Source organism: Staurois parvus, unplaced genomic scaffold (genome assembly GCF_062004578.1).
Source record: "Staurois parvus isolate SC_StPar_1 unplaced genomic scaffold, SC_StPar_1.0 ptg000347l, whole genome shotgun sequence".
NCBI lineage: Eukaryota > Metazoa > Chordata > Amphibia > Anura > Ranidae > Staurois > Staurois parvus.
The window spans coordinates 6,228,386-6,251,209 of NW_028318143.1; the positions used below are offsets into that span (position 1 = coordinate 6,228,386).

A 22,824-nucleotide genomic window follows, 5' to 3' on the forward strand; every position below is an offset into this window, starting at 1 on the left:
AATTGTCAGCTAAAGTAATGCAGCGCTGTATCCCAAAAAATGGCCTGTTCAGGAAGGGGGGTAAATCCTCTGGAGGGCAATTGGTTAATAACTCCAAACCAGAGCTTTAGAGCACTTTAAAGGCTTCAAGGAAATTGCCTGAAAATTGTGCAGATATAGGAAGCTGATCATTGAGTCAGGGGTTTCTAAGGGGTCATTCGAAAAAGCAGTGAAGGTGACGTTTACCAAACATTTTGGAGAATTATTCACTGTCATTTAAAACACATGGGCCTGGAAGATTCTCCTATAGAGAATGTCAGATTCACTGCATTATAAAAATACCCCTATACTGTATGTTGTTTCAAGGCTTCAATTAAAAAAAATAATAATAATAACCAGCAGGAGGCGCACATGTCCACTCTTTTTTGCTTGCTGTAAATAAGTATGTGATTGCGCACAACTACATTTACTGCTTCAGATCATTGTACCTGATGGTCATAAATTACTAAATTTGTTATTTTAAGTTTTTACGTGAACCTGTAAAAGTCATTATTCTGATCAGTGATGTATATGAGTTTATCAACATGTGAAGAGGGGGACGGGGGGGATTGAAAAAGAGGTGAAGCGGGGAACAGGAGGGTAAGGGAGGGGGGCGAGAGGTAAACAGGGAGTAAAGGGGGGGGGGGGGGTGGAGGTGAAAAGTGGGACAGGGGTGTAAGGGGGGAGAGAGGTGAAGGGGAACAGGGAGGTGAAGATGGGGAAGGAGAGGGGAACAGATGAGAGAAGAGGAGGAAAGAGAGGTGAAGAGGGGTACAGTGGGGTGAAGATGGGGAAGAAGAGATAAAGAGGGGTCAGGGGGTTGAAGAGGGGGAAGGAGAGGTGAAGAGGGAGTCTGGGGGGTGAAGAGTGGGAAGTAGAGGTGAAGAGGGGTACAGTGGGGTGAAGATGGGGAAGAAGAGATAAAGAGGGGTCAGGGGGTTGAAGCGGGGGAAGGTGATGTGAAGAGGAGGTCAGGGGGGTGAAGCGGGGGAAGGAGAGGTGAAGAGGGGGTCAGGGGGGTGAAGAGTGGGAAGTAGAGGTGAAGAGGAGGTCAGGGGGATGAAGAGGGGGAAGGAGAGGTGAAGAGGGGGACAGTGGGGTGAAGACAGGGAAGGAGAGGTGAAGTAGGGGTCAGGGGGTGAAGAGTGGGAAGTAGAGGTGAAGAGGAGGTCAGGGGGGTGAAGAGGGGGAAGGAGAGGTGAAGAGGGGGACAGGGGGGTGAAGAGAGGGAAGGAGAGGTGAAGAGGGGTATAGGGGGAGAAGAGGGGGAAGGAGAGGTGAAGAGGGGGTCAGGGGGGTGAAGAGGGGAAAGGAGAGGTGAAGAGGAGGTCAGGGGGGTGAAGAGGGGGAAGGAGAGGTGAAGAGGGGGGTAGGGGGGGGGGTGGAGAGGTGAAAAGGGGGACAGGATGGTAAAGGGGGGTAAAATAGAACTTTCTATTGGTGGTATTTAATCACCACTGTTTTTTTATTATATAAATATAATATAAATCATATCCAATATAAAAAATAAAAAAATCACATTTCTTCATAAACTTAGGCCAAGATATATTCTGCTACGTCATTGGTTACAAAAGAAAATCCTAGTAAGTGTTTATTAATTTGTTTGTGTGAAAGTTATAGCACCTACAAACTATGGTACATACTATATATTTGAAAATTGATCACTCCTGATGTACTCTCATTTCTTGAGGCTCTAAACTGCTAGGACAGTACAAATACCCCTTTTTGGAAAGTAGACAGTCTGAAGTCTTTAGTAAGAGGCATGACAAGTTTTTTAAAGTTGTGATTTTTTTGGAAAATGAAGAAATTTAAAAAATGTTTCTTTTTTCACAATTTTTTTTTTACATACTGTGACCAGTGCAGTACAGCGTCATCATATGACTGGTATAGTGGTAATTAACAATACTGTCAGGAACCATAAATCAGGTGGAGACAGAAAGTGCAGTTAAAATCACACCTTTAATGAAATAGCAGAAATAACACAGTTCAGGAATTTAGTCAAAACCAGAAGCCAGGGTTTGGATGCCAGAGTGGGTAATCAGATAAGCCGTGGTCAGGATACCAGAAGTCAGCGTAGTCAGGAGCAAAAATCAGGAACAGGAATCAGAAGAGAAATCAGCCAGACCGAGTTGTACTCAGGAACACAGGCAGAAACACACTGGAGATCAGAGACGATGCAAGAGCAAGGAGGAAATGAGCTAAACTGTTAAAATAGTAAGAAGGGTTGGCTGTAGGCTGGACTAATGAGGAAAGTAATTGTATCCAGGTGAGTCACTGTGGAGACAACGAGTGGCTGGTAAAAAACAGAAAATTGGAGGGATCTTTCATAATTTTATTGTTCCATCTCTTTGCAGATACTAACCAGCCCCCCTCTGGACCCCAGGCCCCATAGAAGCTGCCTAGGAATAGTTGTGCTGTGAGGGTCCTGTTCACGGCAGGAGTTCTGGAAGATCTGGCATTTCTGCCAATACTCTACATGGCCGCAAAAGGACACATCAGCCTCAGTCTGGTATCAGACGGCCTTTATAAGGAGGCTCATCACTTCCTCTGGTTGCTGGATGATCTCTAGCTCCCCGTGCCCTGTTCCTGGTATTCTGACTTGTGATTTCCTGTTACCGACTCGGCTTGCTCCTGGACCTGTCTACCCTGATTTACCCCTGATCTGAGCTCGGCTTGGCTTACGGACACTCTCTCGCTCCTCTGTGAATGACCTCGGCTATACCATCTGACTACGACTGCTCTGATTCCCACCTGGTACCTGACCTTGGCTTGAACTGACTATCCAGTAAACATCCAAATCCCGGAAGGGCTTGCATACCACGCACAGGCGCCTCCTGTCTGCAGACCTATCTGCATGCACCAGCTGTGCTTCTGAGTGGACCACCAACCAGCACTCCTACAGGCGACCTGTGCAACTTTGGGCCAGACTCCCGCTCTCCCACTCTCAGGGGAGACTGGAACTTAGCCACAAGGGAAGCCCTCTCTCCATTGGCCTCCATCACCAGATATGTGATAGTATCATCCAGCCAGTATGTCCAAGACCGAGAGAGGTGCTTCTGCACTAGAGTCCCTGTGCCAACAGATGACGGCACTTACCCAAGCAGTGAAGGATCTACAGCAAGGACACTTCCAGCTAGAAGGGCTTCTTCACTCCCTCTCTACTTCCGCGGACCAGGATTCCTCAGCCAGTTCCAATCCAGTAGCCGCACCTGCCAGTCAGTCTCCTGCTACCACACCTGCTATAGTGTTACCACCTCCGGAACCCAGAGTTCCTACTTCGGAACGTTTTCTAAGGGATCGACGTAAGTTCAGAACTTTCAAAAATGCCTGTGAACTATATTTTGCTCTGCAACGCAGGACCTTTTCTCTGGAAGCGGTCAAGGTCAGGTTTATCATCTCTCTTTTGTCTGAAGAACCTCAGTCTTGGGCACATGGTCTTCTGGAACAAAAGAGCCCTCACTTAATTCAGTGAGTGAATTCTTTGAAGCCATGGCTGCCCTCTACGATGATCCCCAGAGGACCTCCACTGCTGAGTCTGCCCTCCATGCTCTCCTACAGGGTTGGCGCCCTGTGGAGGACTACATAATGGAGTTCTGTAAATGGTCTGCAGACACCGGTTGGAACGATGCAGCATTGAAGTAACAGTTCCGCCTAGCCCAGTCCGAGTCCCTCAAGGACAAGTTAGCTAGGGTGGAAGCTCCCTCCTTGGAGAACCTTATCTTGCTTGCTACTCAGTTGGATCGGCCTCTAAGGGAAAGACACGTAGAGCGCACTCAGACCTGTCGGCCCACTTAGGTTCTGCCAAAAGTTCCAGGACCAACGGCTCCTGCCCTTGGTCTGCAACCCATCAACACTTCGGAGGTAGAACCTATGCAAATCGGCCTTCTCCGACCTGCCCTAACTCTGGAAGAAAGGCTACGCAGACAGCGAGGCAACCTCTGTCTTTACTGTGGGGCCACGGGCCACTTCCTGCGTAACTGCCCAGTACGACCAAGTAAGTCCAGCCAGGCCCATCCTTCGTACCTTCAGCTATCCGGGACTTTGACCACCCATGTCATTCTCCCCATGTCTTTGCAGGTGGCTGGAAGGGATGTCAAGTTGCAGGCAGTCGTTGACTCAGGAGCTTGTAGCTGTTTCTTAGACATCCAATTGGCCAGAGACTTACACATATCTCTTCTGCCTAAGAAACAGAGACTCGACGTCGTGATAGCACTACTCCGAGTTCCGGACCTGTTACCCAGGAAACCATTCCTATTCTTGCAACCACCAACTCCGGCCATCATGAGTTTATTCGTTTTGACGTGATCAGATCCCCCATGTTTCCAGCTATCCTAGGAATACCCTGGTTGCAAGCCCAGAACCCACAGATCAATCGGCCCAAGAAGGAAATCATCTTTTCTTCTGAATATTGTCTACAACACTGTGGTGCCCCTACATCCACAAATTCTTCCGTATGTCTCTCAGTCCAACCTCCACCAGTGGCCAATCAGTTCCCTCTACCTACCATGACTTCCTTGATGTATTTGATAAGAAGAAGGCCGACACATTGACTTCTCATTGGTCTTACGATTGACCAATTGAGTTACTCCCAGGGCCAGAAATACCATTTGGGCGAATTTTCCCATTGTCTGTCTGAACTTGAACTGGAAGCCCTCCGGCACTATCTAGATGAGAATCTCACTAAAGGATTCATCTGCCCCTCTTCCTATCCTGCCGGGGCTGGTGTTTTCTTTGTAGAAAAAAAAGATCGGTCTCTTAGACCTTGCATTGACTACAGGGAATTTAATAAAATTACCATTGAAAAACGGTATCCTCTGGTGCCTGAGTTGTTTCAGAGATTTTGAACTGCCCGGGTATTCACTAAATTGGACTTACGGGGGGGGGGGGGGCCTACAATTTAGACCGTATAAGAGAGGGTGATGAGTGGAAGACCGCCTTCAGAACACACTTCGGACATTTGGAGTACCTGGTGATGCCGTTTGGGCTATGTAATGCCCCGGCTACGTTTCAACATTTTGTGAACTACATCTTTAGAGAATACCTAGAACTTTTTGAGATCGTCTACCTGGATGATATCCTAATTTTCTCTACCTCACTGGAACTCCATCGTGATCACGTTAAGAAAGTTATAAACACTCTAAGGATGCATGGCTTGTACGCCAAGGTGGAGAAGTGTGGGTTTGAGAAGCAGTCCATTCAGTTCCTGGGGCTCATAATTTCCACCGAAGGGATCTCCATGGACCCTCAGAAAGTATCTGCTATCCTGGATTGGCCTGCACCTTCAGACAGTAGGGGTCCAAAGATTTGGGGGGTTCACCAACTTTTATCAGAAATTTATTAAGGGCTTTTCCACAATCATTGCCCCTATTACTCAACTCACCCGCCAGCATACACAATTTTGCTGGAGCCAGGAAGCTTAAAAAGCGTTTGAGCAATTAAAAAATCAATTCACCTCCGCTCCTGCGTTACAGCATCCAGATCCAACACTCCCCTTCATTCTGGAGGTAGATGCATCTGATGTTGCTACAGGAGCTGTACTCTCCCATCGCCAGGGCCCAAAGGCTCTGCTTCACCCAATAGCCTTTTGTTCTAGAAAACTAAGCCAAGCCGAGAGGAACTACGATGTGGGAGATAGGGAACTTTTAACGATTAAAATAGCCTTCGAAGAATGGAGGTACCTCTTGGAAGGAGCCAGCCACTCAATTATGATTTTCACAGATCATAAAAATCTGGAGTATCTAAGGTCCGCCAAGCGCCTAAGACCTCGACAACCTAGACGGGCTTTATATTTCTCCAGGTTCAACTTCCACATAACCTACCGCCCAGGATCCAAGAACGGGAAGGCAGATGCCCTTTCCCGCATGTTCCCGGACCCAGAGGAGCCGTTTCCCCCCAACACCATTGTGTCAGCCCAAAATTTTTTGCTGATCCTATGCAGCCTAAAGTCTTTGATCAAGCAAGCCTCTGCACTATGTCCTGAACCTGAACATAATTCTCTTAGAAGGCAGGATGGTCTTCTGTGGCACAAGGAAAAAATCTTTGTACCCCAAGAAGTGAGGTCTCAAGTGTTAAGGGCTTTTCATGACCATCAACTGGCTGGACACTTTGGAGCTCGTAAGACAATGGAACTAATCCAGCGATCCTTCTGGTGGCCCAACTTGAATCATGACTGTAGAGCTTATGTGAAGTTGTGCACAGTGTGTCTGCGGAACAAGGGAGACAAAGCCAAGGCCTGGGGGTTGCTGAGGCCTCTGCCCATTCCTGATCCTCCCTGGGAGATGGTCGCAATGGACTTCATTGTGGATTTGCCGCCCTTGGAGGGGTTTGCTAACATTCTGGTAGTAGTGGATCGGCTATCCAAGATGGCCCACTTCATACCAATGGTGAGTACGCCATCTGCACCAGAGACTGCACTAACCTTCATCAAAGAGATTGTCAGTTTACATGGTCTGCCCAGTAATATTGTCTCTGACTGAGGGGTGCAGTTTACTCCTGTTATGTTAGAGGGGGTTCTGAAGTGTAAGGGGGGCACTCCTGATGTGAAAGGGGGACATTCTTAATAAATATATAAAACAAAGTGAGCGCTTTCAGTATCAGCAGCTATGCACTAAAATGTAACCAAATAAAACCTCAATCCAATCAAATAAGTAAAGTGCAGCGCTATAAATAGGTAAACAAATGATGATAATGTCTGTATAGATAAACATTCATATGGTGACATTCCTAATGTGTAACGGGCACTCCCATAGAATACGGGCACTTCTGCTTTGTAATGGGGGGGCTCTGATGTGTAATGGGGTGGGGGGGAACTCCTGAAGTGTAGTGTGTGGGCTCTGATGTGTAAAGAGGCATGCCTGATATATAATATGATATATAATATCCTCGCAAGACCTGCTACTCTCTAGCTCCCTTGTCTCCTCCCATGCTCATCTCCAGGACTTCTCCAGAGCTTCCCCCATCCTCTGGAACTCTCTACCCCAATTTATCAGACTATCGCCTACTCTGCTCACTTTTGGGCGATCTCTGAAAACCTATCTCTTCAGGAAGGCCTATCCTGCCTTCAGCTAATACTGGAATCTTCTACTCTTCCAACCACTCCATCCCCCACAGTTACTACCTTTTGTACCACTAGCCCCTCCCTCCTAGATTGTAAGCTCTCAGGATCAGGGCCCTCAAATCCCTCTTGTATTGAACTGTATTGTTACTCTATTGTCTCCTGTTACATTGTAAAGCGCTGAGCAAACTGTTGGTGCTATATAAATCCTGTATAATAATAATAAGGGACTCTGACATGTAAGGGGGCATGCCTGATGTGTAATGGGGGGGGCACACCTAATGTGTAAGGAGGCACTCCTGATATGTAATGCAGGATTCTGACATGTAAGAAGGCTCTCCTGATGTATAAGGGGGGATTCTGAAGTGTAAGATGGCTCTCCTGATATGTGGGGGGAGGGGGGGGGGGTTCTGAAGTGTAAGATGGCTCTGCTGATGTGCAAGGGGGAGTTCTGAAGTGTAAGATGGCTCTCTTGATGTGCAAGTGGGGGGGGGGGGGTTCTGAAGTATAAGGGGGTGCTCCTGATGTGTAAGGGGTGGGGTTGTAACGTGTAAAAAGTGCTCCTGATGTGTAAGGGGGGTATCTAAATTTTAAGACGGCTCTCCTGAGGTGTAAGAGGGGGGTTCTAAAGTGTACGATGGTTCTCCTGATGTGTAAGAGGGGGTTCTGAAGTGTAAGGGGGTGCTCCTGATCTGTAAGTAGGGGGGGGTCTGAAGTGTAAGATGGCTCTCCTGAGGTCTGAGTGGGGTTCTGAGATGTAAGATGGCTCTCCTGATGTGTAAGGGGTGGGGTTCTAAAGTGAAAGGAATGCTCCTGATGTGTAAGGGGGGTTCTGAAGTGTGAGGAGTCTCTCTTGATGTGAAAGAGGGTACTCCCGATGGATGTGGGCATTCCTGATTTGTAATGGGGGGGTTCGGGTGTGTAAAGAGAGGGTGGTAATGTGTAAGTGGGCACTCGCGATGCATAATGGAGGTTCTGGTGTATAAGTGGGAATTCCTGGTGTGTAATGGGAGACTCTGACTTGTAGGGAGGAACTCAAGATATGCAACGGGGGGCTCTGATGTATTAAAGGGGCACTGATGTGTAGAGGGGCACTCCTGATGTGTAATGTGGGTGCTGTGACATGAAAGTGGACACTCCTAATATGTAATGGGGGACTCCGAAATATAATATGGCATTCCTGATGTATAATGGGGACTCTGACGTGTTGGCAGACACTCCTGATGTGTACGGGGGACTCAGAAGTTTAGGGGTCACTCCTGATGATTAAGAAATGTGACTTACATTTTTAAGTTGCTATTATAGTAAAGGTAACTACAATATCAGCATCAGATATTTGGAAATGGACGCAATGTAAGTTCTAGCACTAGACGCGTAGACGCGCCTAGGGGCAGACTGACCATTTGGAAACTCGGGCACTGCCCGAGGGCCCGGGGTCAGTAGGGGGGCCCATGAGATGCCTCTGGTACCTTTTTTCATAGGCTTTTTTGAGTTTGGGCAAGGACACAGAGGCCCCATGATCCCATATTGCCCGGGGCCCCATGAGTTGTCAGTCTGCCCCTGGACGTGCCCGTGTGAATGTACACTATGGAAGGTGCTGTGCAAATTGACAGCTCTATATAAATACCTGTAATGAACCAATGCAGCTTCAGCATCTAAGCACGGGTCACCTGCAATATATGACATATTTATTCTTGTATTTAGATACAAGTTAAAATTCACAACAAAATGACAACTTCAGAAATGTCTTAATAAATCCCTTATGGTAATAACTTTATTGTTCACTGACAGTGTTACATTTTTTCACATGTGCAATCACAGTTTCTTTGAAAACTACAACACCCACATGTTCAAGATTAATGCTAGAAGTCTAGTTCAAGTCTAAAACGTGTTTGCTCAAATTACTTTTATTCAGCAGAACATTAAAAAAAAAAAAAAACACAATAAAATATCGCTCTCTTCAATTTGTTTACAACAGTTTTAGGAGGGGAGCAGCAGCCGAGTTCGGGCTGATCGAACATTCAGTCTGTTACGTCAGCACAGTGATGGCAGTAGATTTCCACAGGGAGGGCTCAGCTTGCAAAACGATTTCCACTTTGACTGCAAAGGATAGTTATATTTCAGTGATGAACATAAAAAGGCTTAGTCCACCTAAAAAGCTTTAGTCCACTGCCCGCATCCAGGGACGATCATTCACATGTGATTGCTGCATTACATGTGAGTGGTCACGATTAGCTGCGAGAGCGGGCAGCATTCCATTGCCTTCAATGGGCCTCTTGCAACTAATCGCTGGGGTTCTCACATCTAAATCACAATGCAGTATTCCCAAGTGTGAATGCACCCTAAAAAAGGTTCCAGTTTGGGGAGAAGTTGGAATGCTGACGATAGGCTCAATTCACATAGCTTTTTAACCATATAATACACGTGTATGGAAGTACGGAGGGTTTCTGTGCTGAGAGCGTGCTCGCTGCGCATTCAAAGTGGTGTGCCAAAACTGCTTCCAGCCTCTATTCTTAATTGGGAGATGGTGCTCATATGGCCACTATGCCAGCCAATAACCATGATCAAGTGATTGGTAGGAGCGCATTTATACATGCAGTTGGGGTGTGGGGAGGGTTGTGTTAAAAACACATGGTTGAGCTGCATTTTTAGATGGTGGTGTTCACATGCTGCAGTTGTGTGACATTTTACTTTTCGTCTGCAGCAAAAACGATCCCCACTTTGGCATTTGGTGTGTAGTGCCACTGCAGAGCACAACCCACAAGTGAATGGTACAAATGACCCATAGCCACGTGCAATTCACACAGTTGCAGCATGCTCGTGGAGCAATTGCGGGGTAACACAGGTGGTGAGGAAGCATCATATTGCCTCCTCACTGCATGTCAAATGCCTCTAAAAAATGATCCAAATGCAGACCACTTTAGGAGGCACAGAAATTTAGCTGCAGGATGAGATCTCCACTGTACATATATCTCCCTCAGCTTACATTCCTTGTCCACCTGCACAATCCATACTTCCCTCAATTAAACCCAGCTACTATAGAGGAAGTCACTAAACATTTTTCTAATGCCCAACCAACCACCTGCCTCCTGGACCCTACCCTGTTCCCTAGCAAATACTTTGGTCAACTTCTTACTCTATCCTACACTCTTTAACTCATATCTTCAATCTCTCCCTTTCAACTAGCATCTTCCCCAACCCTCTAAAACACGCACTAGCCACCCCCATACTTAAAAAGGCCTCACTGGACCCCACAACAACCTTAGACCCATCCCCTTACTCCCTTTTGTCTCCAAACTTCTTGAACGTCTAGTCTACAACCGGCTGAGCTGCCATCTCATTGAGAATAATTTTCTTTATCCCCTTCAGTCTGGATTTCACCCGCAACACTCAGAAATTGCTCTCCTAAAACTCACAACAGACTTACCATCAGCTAAATTCAATGGTCATTATTCCAAACTCTTACTCTTGGACCTCTCTGCTGACCACCCCCTCCTCCTCCAAAAATGCTTTCCTTGGTCTCTGTGACTGTACTCTCCATTGGTTCAACTCTCACCGCACCTTCAGTGTCACATACAACTCTTCTTCCTCCTCTCCTATTCCTCTTACTGTTGGGGTCCTCCAAGATTCTGTCCTTGGACCTCTCCTATTTTTGATCTACAATTTTTCTGAGTCAGCTGATAGCTTCCCATGGCTTCCAACAGATTTGGGGTCATCAGCATAGAAATACTATCTCTCTACCCCGCAGCTCACCTCATCAGTTTCTTTACACATAACTGACTTACTAACAGACATATGAGCCTGGATGTCACACCACTTCCTCATACTCAGTCTATCTATCTAAAACTGATCTGATAATATTTCCTCACCCACGTGCCTCTTCCCCTGACTTCTCTGTCAAGATCAACGGTTCAACTATAAACCTGTCCCAGCATGCCAAGGTGCTAGGTATAATCCTGAACTCTGAAATATCCTTTAAGGCCCACATCCAATCCCTGTCCAAATCATGCCGCTTCAACCTCCACAACATCTCCAGATAATGCCCCTTTTTACTAATGACACCACAAAGCTTCTAATGCATCCCTGGCTATCTCTCGCCTCCACTACACACACAAAGGCCCATTTAAGGGCTGCAGGGCAGGTATGGAAAGGGCTTAAAATTAGAGACCCTTATCCTGCTTTGTTAGCTTTGTGAATTGAGCTGAAGGTCTCTGTATCCTTTTATCTTTTGAGAACTCCAGTGGGGGTGGGTGATTGTTCCTGGCAATTAACAGTATAGAACCTGATTTAGAAGTCTCACTCCTCCTGCTGCAGTAGGATAAAGCACATTTCTCGGACTGCATTCTACATAAAAAAGTAGCTGCACCAGTTTAACAGACATGAAATTTAGATAAAGAGATCATGCTGGTGGGGTCAATGAGAAATTGGTGGCTGACCCAACCTGCCGAAAGCTATCCAAATCAAAGATATTAATTTTCAGTGGACTAACTTGTTAACAAACATCAGACAGTTGGAATGATTTATTTAAAGATTTAAGCTGTACCTTGGCTTCACATGGCCTAACTTATCAAACTCCACCCAAAACAATTTTTACTCTTGCTCAGCAACTCAAAAGGCAAGATCACCACCACTGGTATTCACAGTTCCATTCAACAGTCACAGCCATTACAAAGACAAAGGATGGTGTCACCCTCCCTTGGGGGGGTTAACAAAAAAAAAAAATTAGGACAGTGAGCTGCTGGAGAGTGACATCTTTATCATAGCATTGTAGGTAGGGGACAGAGACAAACTACTGCCAATAAAAACTTTCCACCTGAGTTTTTCAAGCTGACTACACCAGAGCCATCTTAATGCCTGGGCTCCCTTGGGCACTGCCCAGGGGTTCCAGGTGCATGGGGGCCCCATGATAATCTTGCATTACTTCATACTCGCCAACTGATTTGCTGGGACAGTCATTCTTTTTACTAAGCTGTCCCAATAGGCATGTCCCAGATAGTGTCTCAGAATCTGGGCTATGGGGACAGCAGCAGCTTGTCACTGGGCTAAATCTACAATTTCTCTCCCCGTACTGTGCCCTGTGTTGATTAGTCTTTGATTTATGGTATACTTTCTTATTGTTTCAAATCGATTTTATTGAAAATACTAATAAATGTTTAATTCTATTAACTATTTATACTTTAATTCTTGAAAGTAGGTGCATAAATTGGGGCAAGCTGGTAGGAGTCCCAGTGCATTACTTTTCCCAGGGGTCTGTGATGCTATTAAGATGGCACTGGGCCATAAACATTATATCCTCATCTCCTTTAGATGTATCAACAAATATATTTTGACGCACAAGACTAAACAATACATTTTTTTGGAGGAGTGAAATTGGGAGTTTTCATTTCCCTGAAATTTCAGCAAAGATTGGGAGATTTCTGTAACCTTCAACAGTATGATGAAATGCATTGGTGTCAATGGGTAAGGCAAAATGAAGGTGGTTTTGGTGGTTTCAATGGTGCGATGGGTTTGAAATGGCTTCTGAGGGCTATGGATGTTCTTTTCAGGCCTAGTTCAGACCTCACATAGTGGGAACAAGAGTTTTGCTTGTGATTTTGAAAGCACAATTTAAATGTGGAATTGCGTGTCACGCATAGGGTAGTCCATTCACTTCTATGAGCTGCCCTATGCGTGCTAGACGATCCAAAAGAAGCTCCTGCTCCTTTTTGGGTGACAAGCTTAGCACAATTTTTAACTGCATGTTTTGCTGTGATTGCTGAGCAATTCTGTCACTTGACAACCGCAGAATTGCACCGCATTTGGGGTATTTAAACAATATTGGCGCCCAAAAGAGCGTTCTGCCGCAATTTTGAATTGCCGGCAAAATGGCAGTGATTCTGTCTGCCATTTCAAATCGCATTATGTGAACGGGGTCTCAACTAATCTAGGACTACTGTTGTGCCAAAAATTTCCCCATTATTTTACAGAAACATTGTAAAAAGTAAAATAAAACATCTGAAGCAATACTGCACATAACAATATAATAGACAAATGAAAAAAAAAAATACAAGGGCCCAGTTATGTTTTTGAGGTGTGCTGAAGCACATGTGTTAATGGCCGTTATGTTAATACAGGGCTCGACAAATGCCAGGATTTTGATAGCCCATTCCTAGTTGCCATGCTATAGCTGAATGATGGCTACAGCTTGGCTGGCTAGTTCTGGGAGGGAGTCTGATGTCCTCCCAAAACCCTGCCCCCACTTTGTGCTCCAGGGGCACGCATCGCACGTGCTCTGTGATCGAGCAAAAAAAGGGCCAATCACAGCAGCCTTTTACCATGTGATCAGCTGTGTCCAACCACTGCTGATCATACTGTAAACAAACTTTGTTGGTTATCGGCAGTCCTTTCCTCATGCGCTGTCACAGCGTGAGGAGAGAAGAGCCGGTAATCGTCAATTCTGACAGGTGCTTTAACACTGATCATCAGTGCTCTATTAAATAGTGCAGCCTCTCAGTGCTGCCCGAGTGCCCATTAGTGCCTCCTCATCAGTGCCACCTATCAGTGCAGCCTCATCAGTGCACATCAGTAAAGAAGAAAAATTAGTTATTTGCTAAATTTTCAAACAGAAATTAGAAAATTGACAAAAAAAAATGGTCTTTTTTTGTTTATCAAAAAATAAAGAACCAAGTGGTGCTTAAATACCACCACAAAAAAGCTCTATCTGTTAAAAAAATGATAAAAATTTCATTTGGGTACAGTGTTGCATTGTCATTGGGCACAGTGCGCAATTGTCAATTCAAAGTGCGGCAGTGCTGAAAGCTGCAAATTGGCCTGGGCAGGAAGGGGGTGAAAGTACCCAATGGGCAACTTTTAATATCTAAAAACAAAAAAAGAAACGTTAGCTCCGCTGCTTACCTGCAGCAGAGCTAGTTTTTTTTGTTTCCTTCTTCACATACCGGCACCTCCATGTATTGTCCGTGTGTAAATCTGTGCCGTACATCTGTAATGATACACATCAGGGCTACATAAGAGAAGAGGTTTTTTTTTTTGTTGTTGAAAATAAAGGTTTGTTAGTTTAAAAAAAACCTGGCTCCTAACTTTTTTTAGCTGGATCTTAGATTCAAAGCAAATGTGTCAGGCTCTGTGTTAATGTGTCTTTTCTTAAGGCATCTCATTGAAATGAATGGGCTGCAAATGCACCCTAACGTGCCAAACACTGGATAGGTACCATTTTTGGCAATGCACCACAAAGTTCTTCGATGCATCGCTCTGTAAGGCAGGTGTGTTGCCTTTCTGCAAAGGGGTGCCATTGAAAATGAATGGTGTTCCACCCACCACCACCACCACCACACCATTACCACCACACCATTACCACCACCACACCATTACCACCACCACCACCACACCATTACCACCACCACACCATTACCACCACCACCACCACACCATTACCACCACCACACCATTACCACCTCACCATTACCACCACCACCACCACCACACCATTACCACCACCACACCATTACCACCACCACCACCACCACAGCATTACCACCACCACACCATTACCACCTCACCATTACCACCACCACACCATTACCACCACCACACCATTACCACCTCACCATTACCACCACCACCACCACACCATTACCACCACACCATTACCACCACCACCACCACACCATTACCACCTCACCATTACCACCACCACCACCACACCATTACCACCACCACACCATTACCACCACCACACCATTACCACCACCACCACCACAGCATTACCACCACCACACCATTACCACCTCACCATTACCACCACCACACCATTACCACCACCACACCATTACCACCACCACACCATTACCACCTCACCATTACCACCACCACCACCACACCATTACCACCACACCATTACCACCACCACCACCACACCATTACCACCTCACCATTACCACCACCACCACCACACCATTACCACCACCACACCATTACCACCACCACACCATTACCACCTCACCATTACCACCACCACACCATTACCACCACCACACCATTACCACCACCACACCATTACCACCACACCATTACCACCACCACACCATTACCACCACCACCACCACACCATTACCACCTCACCATTACCACCACCACACCATTACCACCACCACACCATTACCACCACCACCACCACACCATTACCACCTCACCATTACCACCACCACCACCACACCATTACCACCACACCATTACCACCACCACACCATTACCACCACCACCTAAAAAAAAAAAGAAAAGAAAATGAATGGCGCTGCAATGCAGTAACGCATGTAATATTACAGTATCGTAAAAGTGCCCTAAATGAAATTAGTTAAACTACTCTAAATATGCTCCAAAACCCCAGACCCTCCAAAAAAAAAAAGGGGAAAAAAAAGATGGTTTCTCATGCAAATTTTGCTTAAGCAGCGATAGTGAAATCAAAATTTGTAGAAATCACTCTACTCATTCCTAGGGTCTCAGACAGGTAGCAGTGCTTACCATCCTCTGAAAAACAATCTGCCAGGGATCACTTTTCAGAGGGCAGTAGAGCAGCTTCTGACAGGTGTTTAAGAGGCACTACTGCTGTCTGTTTTTTTTTTTTTTTTGTATTTTTTTTTTAAATTGCCAAACAACAATTTAACATTGCAGGACCGCACCTGCAGCCGCAGTTGAAAATGCCTGTCAGGCTGTAGGGCCCTTTCACACTGATCAGTTTTTGATGCGCTTTTGGTGTTTAAATAGCGGAACAAAAATGCATAAAAAGTATCCCTTTAAATTCTATGGAACTGTTCACACCAATGCTCTGTTTTTTTAAAGTCCTGCATACTGTATTTTTGGTGCATGTTTAAAAAGCGCACCAAACTGCATCTGCTCATTGAAATGAATGGAAAATGCATAAAAAAAATACAGCATGTTTGCATTTTTGGTGTGCTTTTTGAGCCACACGTCTGTTTCACAGGTGAATGATTAGAATCAAGCATCCAGAAAATGCACCCAAAACACAGTTAAATTACATATGCATTTTTGGTGAGTTTTGTTTTTTTTTTTTTAACAGAGCAGTGTGAAAGGATCTGTAATGTTAGCATTCAGTTGAGTGGCTGAGGGGCAGTAAAAGCTGCGTTCGGCTGTATGCTTTTACTGCCCTCTGTGCAAAAGAACCCTATTTGTTTTAGATCTAGTCAGGTAGTCCCTTCTATTACATAGTTGTCACTACATCTACAAGTGATTGTGTAACCAGAGTGTAATGTATGCAGTCATCCTAAACGGTTAGCTCACCTTTGCAGAAACAATGTGTATGTAAATTAACAATGACCACCCCCCAGTTCCCGCTGTACTTACTTCCAGGGTTTCCCAGCTGTCAGCACCCCCGCATCCACTCCATCAGTCCGGAGATTTGAAATCCCCACTTTTCTCCATCAGAGCTTTTGGGATAGACCAGATGGATTCTGATTGGTCAGCATCATCAATGTTGTGACACTGACCAATCAGAATTGATCTGGTTCATGCCAGAAGCACTGCAGGAGAAGAGGGAGATGAACAGAGATTTCAAATCTCCAGACTGATGAAGCGGGGTGGTGACAACTCGGCATCTCCGGAGGTAAGTACTGCAAGGACCAGGGGGGTGGGGAGATTGGCTGGTGTTGGTTCACCTATATATGCCCTGTTCCAAATTATTATGCAAATTCTATTTAAGTGGCACAAAGATTAAATATTTTGTTTTTCAGTGTAACTCATGGATGGCATTGTGTGTCAGGGCTCTTTTGATCACTGAAAACAATCTTGTACACCTGTGATAATTAGATTGGCCGGTGAGCCCAATTTAAGGAAAAACTACTAAAGGACGGTGTTCCACATTATTAAGCAGAGCACCATTTTCAAGCAATATGGGGAAGAAAAAGGATCTCTCTGCTGCCGAAAAGAGTGAAATAGTTCAATGCCTTGGACGAGGTACGAAAACATTAGATATTTCACGAAAACTTAAGCGTGATCATCGCACTATTAAGAGATTTGTGGCTGATTCGGAGCACAGATGGGTTTGTGCAGATAAAGGCACATTGAGGAAGATTTCTGCCAGATCCATGCATCGGATCAACAGAGCAGCTGCTAAAATACCATTACATAGCAGCAAACAGATATTTGAAGCTGCTGGTGCCTCTGGAGTCCCATGGACATCAAGGTGTAGAGTCCTCCAGCGTCTTGCAACTGTGCATAAACCTACTATTCGGCCACCAATAACCAATGCTCACAAGCAGAAACGGCTGCATTGGGCAGACAAATAAATGAAGACTAATTTTCAAACAGTCCTGTTCACTGATGAGTACCGTGCAACCCTTGATGGTCCAGATGAATGGAGTAGTGGATGGTTGGTGGACGGCCTCCCTGTTCCAACAAGGCTGCGACGTCAGCAAGGCGGTGGTGGAGTCATGTTTTGGGCCGGAATCATGGGAACAGAGCTTTAGGGTCCCCAAACGTGTAAAGATGACCTCTGCACAGTATGTGGAGTTTATGACTGACCACTTTCTTCCCTGGTACAGAAGGAAGAACTATGCTTTCCGTAATAAAATCATCTTCATGCATGACAATGCACCATCTCATGCTGCAAAGAATACCTCTGCATCAATGGCTGCTATGGGGATAAAAGGAGAGAAAGTCAAGGTGTGGCCTCCATCCTCCCCTGACCTCAATCCTATTGAGAACCTTTGGAGCATCCTCAAGCAAAAGATCTATGAGGGTGGGAGGCAGTTTACATCCAAACAGCAGCTCTGGGAGGCTTTTCTGACATCTTGCAAACAAATTCAAGCAGAAACTGTCCAAAAACTTACATGTTCAATGGATGCAAAACTTGTGAAGCTGCTATCAAATAAGGGGTCCTATGTTACAATGTAACGTGACCTGTTAAAAAGTTAAAATGTTAAAAGTTTGATTGAAATAGCTTTTGATTTCAGTAAATATGCTGCAAACACAACAAATGAAAATTTTCAGTTCTTTACAACCTATAAAGTGTTTTGAAACGTACTGTGCGTAATAATTTGGAACAGTGCATTGGAAGTTATTTATGTTTAAAAAAAATCCTGTTATCATTAGGAGGTTTGTTCAATAAAATTTGAATTGTACTCTTTAATAGTTGATAACATGAGAATTATGCTGACTGTTATTTACATCAATTATTTAGGTATATGAGAAAAATATCATTTGCATAATAATTTGGAACAGGGTGTATTGTTTCTGTAAAGGTGAACTAACCCTTTAAGATATATAGGAAATCAGAAGCAGAGTCAACACACTGGAATCCACTTAAGACTGAAATACCAGTTTGGGTTAGCCTTTAAAGGGGACCTCATAGATAACTGGAAATCCCTTGTGCGTGACTCATGGATGAATAAACACAGCATATTTCCATTACACGCCTTGCAGATTTGGGCTGTAGTAATGCAGCCCGTTAGAAAAAAAAACACAATAAATCACTGGAGCGATTGTCATATTTTTATGGTCGCCTGCAAATCACTGCAAACAACAGCTGCATGGGCCTCTTTCAATGGCATCTTTCCACACTGCTGTGTCCTCTGTTCTGTCTGACTATGCATTACATAGCATGAGTCACTGCCCCGCCCCCCTCCCTGTACTGACGCAACGAGAACCCAGGAGCCAGCAGGGTTGGACCAGAACCACAAGAGTGCAGAACAGTGTTGGGTGGAGTTTTTCATGAATGGTCAAAATGTGTGAAATTCTGACAAACCCACATGCTGTATAATGATGAAGAATTATTAATTACGGAATTACAAAACAGGCTTTTGTGTTTATGAATTTAAGGCGTTCATAGATGAATATAAAGTGATAGAATAAAATCATCTAGTAATCAAAATCCAGCCCTAGAATTTTTTTTTTTTTTTTTCCCCCCACAAGACGTGTCGCTTAGTATTAGTAGCTCAGTGGTAGATTGTCAGATTAAAGGGCATTACAGTAGTGGCCACAGGATTGAACCGATGCCGTAGTCATGGCGGAGTCCATCAGCTCAGAGGTCGGGTGACTTATCTATCAGTAGGGAGCGGCAGGTCAGGCATGCGTCCACTTTGTCGAATTCCGAACTGGCTACAGGGATCAGCATGTGTTCCTTCAGCTTCTCAAACACCTGCAAGAGTAAAATGAGCAGCATTGGTGATGACTTTACTTATGTTATGTGCGTTTGCCCTGTGTTAAATGTCATTAACGCATATGTAAAGTCAAAACTCTTTTTTTATTTTTGAACAGAGCAGCAAAGGGTTAAAATGTATTTAAAAAAAAAAAAGACATCTCTGCAATTTATGAACATTTTTTTATATCCTTTTTCTTGCCAGAGTTGTTTTTGCATTTTTTTTGCACACTAGTTAGGCCTGAAGACTAGTTAAAACCCCAAAGAATCATTTCTATTTTGAAAGCAGTTACACTGGAGAATAAAATAGTGGTAGTTCAAATTTCTTACGCCAAGCAATATTTGCACAAGTACAAAATTTTAATTAAAAATAAAAATTAAAGATATTTTATGTCACACAAATGCAATATATTCCCCGTGTTTTTGTAAAATGTAAAAGATGAGGCTGTGCCATGTACACAGATACCCAAAATGTCAAACTTGAAGAAAAACGAACAGATGCTTTTACTCCTGCGCTGGACGATGGACTTCGAAGTGTCAGTAACTATACATGGATAGCCTATGGAATATATGCCTTGCTGCCCTCAACGGACCAGGGGGATTTAAATGAACTGCATTCAAAAAAGACAAACAGAGGGTGCACAGGCCTAGTGCATTACCTTTAAAAATTGGTTTATTATATAAAAAGTGATATACTCACAAAGGAATAAAAGGCGCATCATAAGAACCCACAGGGTATCGGCTCTGAGGAAGAGGCATTGCCTTGAAATGCGGCAGCCATTTGGTGGTCTATAGTCCCTGCCAAGATACTTTCCAGGGAGATTGGACCTTGCTGTATTTCTTATGATGTGCCTTTGACTTTTATTCCTTTGTGAGTATATCACTTTTTATATAATAAATCAATTTTTAAAAAGGTAATGCACTAGGCCTGTGCACCCTCTGTCTTTTTGCACCAAACATGTCAAGCTTTAACTTCTTGGCGTCGATGGTGCGCAAATATGTGGGCGCTCAGCAGGTGGATCTTGTTGCGAAGAACGATCTGGATAAAAGTGCACAGATGTTTCCCAAAGGAAATAAGTGAATGGTATATGTCAACTATGATTGGTGGGGAAAAAAACTCACTGCTGCCATGGTAAAAACACATCGGTTTGTGGGAGGTATAAACAGGAGCCAGGCGATGGTACGCAAATATGTGGGCGCTCAGCAGGTGGACCTTGTTGCGAAGAACGATCTGGATAAAAGCGCACAGATGTCTCCCAAAGGAAATAAGTGAATGGTATATGTCAACTATGATTGGTGGGGAAAAAAACTCACTGCTGCCATGGTAAAAACACATCGGTTTGTGGGAGGTATAAACAGGAGCCAGGCGCTGTGTAGTTTTGTGATAAAAATAATACACCTTGTATGGAGGTGTGCCTTTAATAATTCATATGGTAAAAAAATAAATAACCAGCCTGTGGCTTTAGAAAGCCAGGTTCCAAGATGGACGGCCCATCCGCTCAGAGGGAAGCAGTGGAGTAGAATGCCTGTCAGTGCAGTGACCACGTGTACCCGACGTCCCAGCGTCCTGGATGACGTCACCACGATGTGGAGAGACGGAGGGGGAAGAACTCTTGCTGGAGCCGCAGCTTTAGAAGGAAGAGGCCGGTTGCTGGGACAACATGTTTCGCGGCATGTGCTTTATCAAGTCTCACCTTGTTGCGAGAGGCCACATATCTGTGTAACAATGTAAACCAATGTGCGGTCCCTGCATGCTTCCGGCACAGTTACCGGCACCTATTGGAAAGCTCATAATCTCTACTTGCGATTGGGAATTTCCGATCATATGACTGCTCTGACTGCCAATCACGGTGGTCACATGATTTAAAACCCTGCCCACTGGCATCACAAAACCCTTAAAGGGCTGGGAGGCATGGTGCCAAGGCATTAAATTTGCTTACACCTGCAAAATGACAATTCTCTATGGTCCTCTATATTTTCCATAGGCAGGGCTTTAATAGCCCCAATTGGTCATCGGTTTAGCACTAACCCTAGAATTATTTCTCTTGTTCCGGTGTGTCAGTATGTGACATTTCTATTGCAAGCAACGTTTTCATAGGTAGGCTCCCCCAACGAGTGTGCTTGCATTTTTGTGTGCACATACATAAAGACAGGGCAGGCTCAAAGTGTCAATGGGGGGAGGTTTATGAACGTAAATGTAACATTGTTTTTTGACATTTATTGTTTTCATTAAAACAAAAAACATCCCCAATGTGATATATTAATTTTTAAGGCAAGTTCTCTTAACTGAGAAATCAGCGGTCTTTTAGACCCCTGATGTCTCACGTGCCTTCCATTGAAGTTAATAGAATGCAGATCGCGCTCCATTAGCTTCTCTCCTTAAGAGCGTCATCTGAGACCAGAAGTGATGTTTTACATGTCACTTCCAGCTAGGGGAGATCAGCAAACTGGTATTTGCTGGTCTCCCTCTCCTCAAACCAGCAACACTACCCATGTGGGTCCTGAACCCGTAGGTGGGAAAGCAGAGCCCAGGAAGCATGGTAGGGGGTTGCAGCAGGGCTGCACATCGGGAGTCATGGAAAGCAATTGGGTGGCTGTACAACCACCTGATCACTTTCATTACAAAGCCCGCTGCTGGCATGTGGAGTTTACATACATTCTCGGTGCTGCAGATGCCTGGAGTTTATGTAAAACCCCTTGCTGTCACCGCTGTCAGCCTTACAGCAGTAACAGTAAAAGGGTTAAAGACCAAGAAAGGCCACAAAAAACTGCTTACAAGACAAAATTAACACAAAACAAATTCATACTCATCTCTACAATTCATGCACATTTCCTCATGCTCTAATATAAAAGTTGCAAGTACAAAACAAATGCAGTTGATGTACCAGAAACATGCGCAGTTTGCTCAGAATGCTCCTGCCTTCCTCTGTGACACGACAACAGTGTGTAGTTTTGGTTCTGAATTCTAAGCACACGGTGTCAGCCATGGCAATTTTTTTTATGGTGGATTACAAAGCACACCGCCCTCTCCACAGCCCCTCCTCCCTCCTTGTGCACAGGCATGGAGCACAAGTTATCAGCGCACAGGATTTCTGGAAGGATCAAAAGGTATATTTTTGCAATTATCCAATAGATATACCATCGAGACCTTGCTGAAGTACTAATACACACCCTAATAACCAATTACTAGTTAGATCTGACATTTAACATGTGATATGTTAACATTGTTTCCTGATCTAAGGCTGCACTTAGGTTTAGGTTACCTTGACACTTTCTGGGAATTCCTCGGGTGCTCTGTGTAATAGTACATGCCCTTTTCCTGGTATGTTCAAGTAGATGCAATTCGCAGCCTTGTCATCGGGGACAGTCAGCTTATCATAGCGGTGATCACTCATCTGCTGCATAGTCTGCCAAATAATTACAGTAATATCAATTCAGATCTGTTCACATAACAGGTTAACAAACATAACTGCTGAACTGGAAATGCAACCCATTTAACATTACACTTATGCTAAACGTGTTACTAAACCCACAACGGTAAAATCAGTCTGTATATGCAGTAAAGCATGCTTGTTATACTCACTGTGGAACCTAGGGGGTTAAT

The 22,824-nt window shown here is 44.6% G+C and overlaps 1 protein-coding gene across 3 annotated transcripts in view; it reads right to left on the reverse strand.

Moving 5' to 3' along the window:
• Nucleotides 1-8,816: 8,816 nt before the first annotated feature.
• The window catches only part of DDAH1 (dimethylarginine dimethylaminohydrolase 1), a 219,135-nt gene continuing 205,127 nt past the window's right edge, over nucleotides 8,817-22,824 (reverse strand). For 2 of the 3 annotated variants that reach the window (XM_089684417.1, XM_089684415.1), the window contains 4 exons: nucleotides 22,484-22,627; nucleotides 19,051-19,220; nucleotides 13,967-14,051; nucleotides 8,817-9,172 (listed from right to left, as the gene is read on the reverse strand). In XM_089684417.1, coding sequence (XP_089540543.1) covers nucleotides 19,104-19,220; nucleotides 22,484-22,627 — 261 coding nt within the window. In that variant the 3' untranslated portion in view covers nucleotides 8,817-9,172; nucleotides 13,967-14,051; nucleotides 19,051-19,103. The remainder of the gene's footprint in view (nucleotides 9,173-13,966; nucleotides 14,052-19,050; nucleotides 19,221-22,483; nucleotides 22,628-22,824) is intronic. The other variant, XM_089684416.1, reaches the window with a different exon arrangement.